Genomic DNA, 6,401 nt, shown 5'->3' on the forward strand with positions numbered 1-6,401 from the left:
AATAAAATAATATATGGTTATTTATTTAAACTCATATTCTGGCCACATTATATTGAAATTTTGTAAAAAAAAAAAAATAATAAAAAAAAAAAAATTTTGACACCAAAATTATTTAGGGGGGCTTGAAAACATTTTAAAACAGGCCTAGTGATGCCACTGGCACCAGGTGTGCTGGATCAGGAGCTGTAGACCAACCCTCTAGGCAAAACTTCAGGACGTCCTCTGGTGGATAAAAGTGAGATAGCAGCCCCACCATTCCAAAACCCTGGACCCCAACAAGTGGCTTTAAACAAGAAAAATCATTATTAGCTCATCAATACAGACTGAGTGGAGGCACCTCCCAAAGATAATTTCTTACATCTTAACCCTCCTGTGGCCTTTGGGTCAAGTTGACCCAAAGTTACAAGGGCTTCTTTACCTCTCTTTGTCTTTCTCTCTTTTGAGGGCTTCAGGGCGGTTAAAACAACTCCATCCATCCTTTTGTTTTCTTTCGCTTATTGGTTGTTGAGATGCAAGAGCAAAAAGTGCAGGAAGAAGACCATTCCCCAGTGACACTCTCCAGCTCCTTCTGAGGTGTTCCCAGGCCAGAGAGGAAACAACAAAGCAGTAAAGACTGAAGATTTTAATATATGAAGCTGCACCCCAGTTATAGATCTGAGGGAACACAGGGAGCCATCAGCTCTTTTCTTCACATCACTGTGAATGTAACATCAGTGCTCTGTTTAATTAGGTGAACATAATGTGACTAAACGTTGCTCAGACTCTTGGTCTGTGATTGACACCACATTTCATGGTGACCACAGTAGGTCCAATTAACTCAGAAAACAATCAGAACAAACTTTAAACAAAAGAGAAACACACCAGTATCCCAAAGTCCATTGATTGCTATAACCCAGATAAAACAGGCATTTTAATAAGAAATATTCTGATATACAGATCAATAAAACTTTAAACACACAAACAAACCAAAGTCTGATCTTAGAAGTTCTCTCAAAGATAGCTGTTTAATTTATCTTAAATTATTTTGTGTTGCACCAAGATGTGTTCCCCTGTTAAAATCTGTTTCCTTTAATATCTTTTGTTTAAAGCAATGAGAATTTAAAAAAAGATTGATTGTTTTTGTGGTTTTGTATCTTTTTTTAGGAAAGAAAACACATCTTGTTGGCTGAATATCACAACTAAATATCACTTTCACTGTGTTCAGATGGAAAGACAGATCCCACATTTGTCAAATACAACTGAGTCCTTACTACATGATGTATATATCTAAAGACTTTTTTTCTTCTATGTCAAAATTTTAACATTTTATCAGATGGAAACATAGGCTGATGGCTGGAAATCTACTACATTTGTGACAGGAAGGGGAAACAGATCTCTATGTGGGAACACATCTCCATATCTCGGCAAAAAACAAGCAGTTAGGCGTTTTATTTTTTCATAACTAACAGACATTCAAGTAATAAGTCAGACTGCGTATGTGAGGTCATGTCAGTTTAGTAGGTGTTCTTACAATGGAGCTCATGAGAGTTTGTCTTTAAAAGTGTGTAGATAAAAGACCACATCCTTAGGTGATATGAGTGAAGATGTCTTCAGTGCTTATTGAAGCTGTTCTGCTCTTGTATTTGGCATCATAAAGATGCAATTAGACCACCCAGGACAGATGTTAGTGTGTGAACGGGGTCTAGCTCATTCAGAGCTCCAGAGTGCGACAAATTTGGTCACTCATGTGCCTAAAATTCTCTCTAGTGCAAAGACTAAATTGAGTCAACCTAGCCCACTCTTACGGCTGTAAACATCACATTAGTTCTTTCTTTAATGTCACTCAAGTGATGGTAAAAATATTATTCATATTTTACTGCTTTCGGTGCTTGAATTTGTGGGTCAAAGTCAGCAATATTTCTGTCAGGATCTGTAGTTCTTTGGGGGGGGGGGGTATCTTTTTGTGTTTTGGGGTTTGTTTTTCTTGTTTATTCTTTGAGATGTTTACTTTTTGTATTTTTCTTGTGCTCAGTTGTTCATCACCACCAGTATGCTTCAATCAGACTCTGCTCCTTGGTTCCTCAGTTACACTTGTTCTTTTTTTTATTATTCAGCCAGCTGTCTCCACTCATTTCATTTGTTCCCAGTTCATTTATAAGCTGATCTTGTCTTCACTCAGCAGTTGTTTTTTGTGGTATGTTCCTGTATCTGGTTATCTCCATGGTCCTTGTCTTTTTTTGCTGTCACGTCAGACTTTTTGTTTTATTTATTGAAACTTTATTCCCTCATCAACTTCCTCATGTGGTCTGATCTTTGGGTCCAATCTCCTACAAAACCTGACAATTTTGAACACAAAAAACTCATGACACTTTGTCCAAAATGTTTTCTAAATTAGCTTTAAATTCTCTTATTTTACATCATATTTTATAGTACTTTTTAAAATTTGCTTTTCCATATGATCTAATTTAAAATTACTGGGAAATGACAAAAATGAGACTTTTAACAATATAAATTTGTGGTGGTCAAGGAGCTGTGAAAAATCTGGCTGCATCTAACTGAAAAAGTTAGGTGCATCAGTTCAACCAGTGCAAAAAGTAAGTTTGAAGCCCTGACATTTCAGCCGCTTGTATCTGGGATCTCGTTTTTTTGCTAAAGATTCGTGACCACAGATGAGGGTTGGAATGTAGATGGAGCAGTAAATAAAAAGCTTTGCCTTTCAGCTCAGCTCCATCCTCATGTGACAGATTGGAGCAACGCCCTCATTGTTGTGAAAGAGGCCCCTATCTGCCAGTTTATCTTCTGGTCCATCTTGCCATCACTTATGAACAAGACCTCAAGATACCTGAACTCCTCTGCTTGAGGTAAAAACTCGTATCCAAGCCTCAAAATTGTAATTTCCCAGACACGTTGAATCCTGTTTTTTGACGGGGACAGGATTTTAACCCCGTTTTGCACAGAGGCTTTTTTTTAATGTATTGATAATAGCAAAGTTGAATATTGTTACAAATAATTTAAAAAAAATGTTTGAAATAACACTGACAGCAAAGAATACTCTTCTACAGTATAGAACAACAAAAAAAAACAGTTACACAAAAGTGTTTCACTGTAAAGATGGTTTGTAGTTTGTTTTGTTGCAACCTGAAGTGTGAAATAAATTTCAGTGGAGTTTGAAAACAAACTATGTGTTTATATGTGGTTAAACAACGTGTGTGCCCAGTTGATTTTTCTTTTTTTTTTCTTTTTTCTGGGGTCCAGAAGAAAATCTTTAGGAACCACTGTATTATTCCATCTCAGACTCTACAGGCCTCAGTTAGCAGGTTAAAGGTTAAAGTTCATGACAGGACAATTAATAAAACAAATACAAGTGTGACTAATTTTAAATCTTGCTGGAGAAAGACTCTTCTACCTAAAAAATATGGCAGCACAACTTAGGTTTGTAAAGTTTTGTCTGATTGAACCAAAAGACATCTGGAACAATGTCCTTTGGACCACGGTAGAGATAAAGCACGGCACCGAAAGAGGGTAGACATTCTTTTTCCCATGATGGTATAACAGTGACAAGGCAAGAAATAATGCTGAGTCACAGAAAGTAACCTGGTGATCAGATATCTGATTTGATCAACCAAACTGACTTCAAAAATGTATATATATATATATATATATATATATATACTCATTGGAGCAGTGGCTACAACAGATCCCAGGAACAACATCAGACATCTCAGTCCAGAAATGTGCAGTTCTAGGCACAGCCAAGATACTGCACAGAACCCTCAAGCTCCCAGGCCTCTGGTAGAGGACCCGAGCTCAGAGGATGAAACAAAGACCACCCGCGGAGGGTGAGAAGGGAATTTTATATATATATATATATATATATATATATATATAAAAGCAACAATTTGTCATTCAGCAAAAACAAAAAACAGCTTGTGATGGAAAATTTCTGCTGCTGGGTGAGATCCTGCAGGAAAAAAATTATTCAACATTTGAATTGAGAGAAAAACAACCCTAAAATAAACAGAAAATACACTAAACTGCAGCAAATTTCATAATTTAAAAACGTGTTTTATTTTCACTAAGTTGTAACTATAGAAACTGCATTTTCTGCTAAAATTCAGTGTTGAATGACTGTCATGAAATTTGCTGAAAAGCTGAAACAGAGAGTAAAACTAAAACAATCAAAACACTCGTCAAAAGCCAAAAGTGACAAAAAACAACTAAGCAGCAAAATGTTAAGTAGCTGAAACTCCCCCCCAAAAAGCTACCTAATAGATAAATCTATCAGAGGACTAGCTAAAAGTACCAAAGGGCTAGAAGCTTTTTTTAAGCTAGAAGTTAAAGGTTGCAAAAATAATAGCTAAAAGTAGCAAAGGGCTAGCTAGAAGCTAGAAGTTGCAAAAGACTAGTCAGAAGCTAAAAGTAATAAAAGGCTAGCTGAAAGTAAAAGACTAGGTAGTACCTAAGAGTAGCAGTGAAAAGTAGCATAAAAAGAATAAGAAAGAACAAGTATACAGAAGCAGATTTCAAAGACAACACTTTTTTGAAGGCACTGAATGGATCTGAAAGTATTTTTGAATAGAAAATATTTGTAAAAATATATATATAAAAGTATAGCCTAAATGTTATGAAAAAACAGAACTTATAGCACCCAGTTACTGAATGAGTTGAACATTTTGATATACGAATGGTTAAAATAGCTTGTAGGATTGACAATGACATTCCTGCAGCACTTGAAGGCAGCAGAGTAACCTCACCAACCCACAAAATATTTTAATTTCGTTAGTCATTGTTTACACAGTGCTGTGCCTTTAAGAATACTTTAGCAAGATGGCGTCGCTTTCGCAGCACATCGGTCCGAGCAATAACATATACTATGTATATCAATGAATATATACGTCATTGGGCCCGAGTCTTTAGAGCGGCGTGTCATGAACCTCACCCTCTCGCTTTACTTAGGTGGGTTGGAGCTAAGTTGTGATTGGTGAACACTTATTGACGTAATAGGAAGGCGGGGAACCAAAGCAGGAAAACGAAGCTGTGGCGGTGGAGAGAACGTATTCATGTCTGTGGTGGAGAGGCTGGGAGAAAATCGTGTCGGTAAGAAGCAGCAGACTGTCGGAGTTTTGAACCTGCAGCAGGTAATAACACGTGATGTCTATTTTGTGTGACCTCAGCAGCTGGTTGGCGCTGGACAGGAAGCTCCTGAAAAAACAGTTACATAAGGTGTTGTGGAAGGAATGCGGTTTTGGTAATGGGTCGGGTCGGTCCTGTTCGGTTTAGAACATGCAGAGAGAAGAGATTTTTCTGTTTTATCTGGAGGGAAACAGAACTTTAATGGGTTCTATTAAATGAAAACAAAGAAACTCAACAAGAAACAATAGTTTAGTCAACTAAATTTTGATGTAGAAAAAAAAAGATTTTTTGTTTTTACTGTGTCTAAAACAGTTTTTTCAAGCCAGGAGTGCAGTCAAAAACAAACAAACTTTGTGATTGTTGGAGCCTGGAAAAAGTTTAAGCAGTGCATTGCCTCTAAATTTTCACATTAGCTGATTTAAAGCTTTTATTAGTCACAAATGTTTTGTTAGTTTGTTTTTTAAAGGTACTCAATGCAAACTATAAAATCTAACCTAGAAAATATTATCCTGGGCTTTATGAAAAGGTGGTGCAGTTTTCCACATATATTGTTATGCAATTCTGAAATGTGGGTATGCACTCGGTGTAAACAATGCTTATATCTGCATTTGTTGCTAAATAAAGTGTAAGAGGTACCAACACATTAGAGCTGTTGTACTCATTGACCATCTGAAACAGCTAGTCCAAGAACACCACCATTGTTGACCTATTTTCAGTCACTTTGGCTGTTTTTGTGTAAACAACGCACATGATAGTTGACAACCAGCCACAAATTTTGCTTCATGCTTTTAATTGCAAAGCACATTACCCATCATCAGGAAGGACAAAATCTGCAGGTTTATTTTCTTTATGAATTTTGTTTTTTATTTTTTTGACTGCTTTTCATGACTTTAAATTCAAATGGTGAAAACATATCAAATATGAAAGAATGAATTTTTGATCAGTTCTGGTTAGTAAGGGTGCTTTAGCATTAATTATGACAGCATTTGGGTTACTGTGTCACATTCATTAGTGGGCCATTGCTTGTGTATACACTAGTGCTGGGCGATATAACGATACATATCGTGGGGACGATAGAAAAGTGTCTATTGTGATATATTTTCTTCTATCGTTTCTGTCATTTCTATCATAATTGTATCAATGATTCATGTAAATATTTCATAACACAGGCTACAACGAATGTATTAGTGTTGTCACTTTGCATACATTCAGTTTATATAAGTGATAAATAAGAAGAAAAAATAACTATTTTGCAAAGAACCTCCGTTTTGCGACATGACGCTGCTTTA

The 6,401-nt window shown here is 36.3% G+C and overlaps 2 protein-coding genes across 3 annotated transcripts in view; one reads left to right on the forward strand and one right to left on the reverse strand.

Moving 5' to 3' along the window:
* Nucleotides 1–6,401, reverse strand: part of LOC108244131 (NLR family CARD domain-containing protein 3) — a 1,204,881-nt gene that overhangs the window by 282,501 nt on the left and 915,979 nt on the right. The window lies entirely within an intron of this gene.
* aifm2 (apoptosis inducing factor mitochondria associated 2) overlaps nt 4,876–6,401 on the forward strand; it is a 10,585-nt gene continuing 9,059 nt past the window's right edge. The window contains exon 1 of one of the 2 annotated variants that reach the window (XM_025009051.2): nt 4,876–5,076. Coding sequence is in view for 1 of the 2 variants with exons in the window: in XM_017430026.3 (XP_017285515.1) it covers nt 5,040–5,117 (78 nt within the window). In the remaining variant the exon portion in view is untranslated. Of the gene's footprint in view, nt 5,118–6,401 lie in introns of both variants that reach the window. The other variant, XM_017430026.3, reaches the window with a different exon arrangement.

This window comes from Kryptolebias marmoratus, linkage group LG23 (assembly GCF_001649575.2).
Source record: "Kryptolebias marmoratus isolate JLee-2015 linkage group LG23, ASM164957v2, whole genome shotgun sequence".
Lineage (NCBI taxonomy): Eukaryota > Metazoa > Chordata > Actinopteri > Cyprinodontiformes > Rivulidae > Kryptolebias > Kryptolebias marmoratus.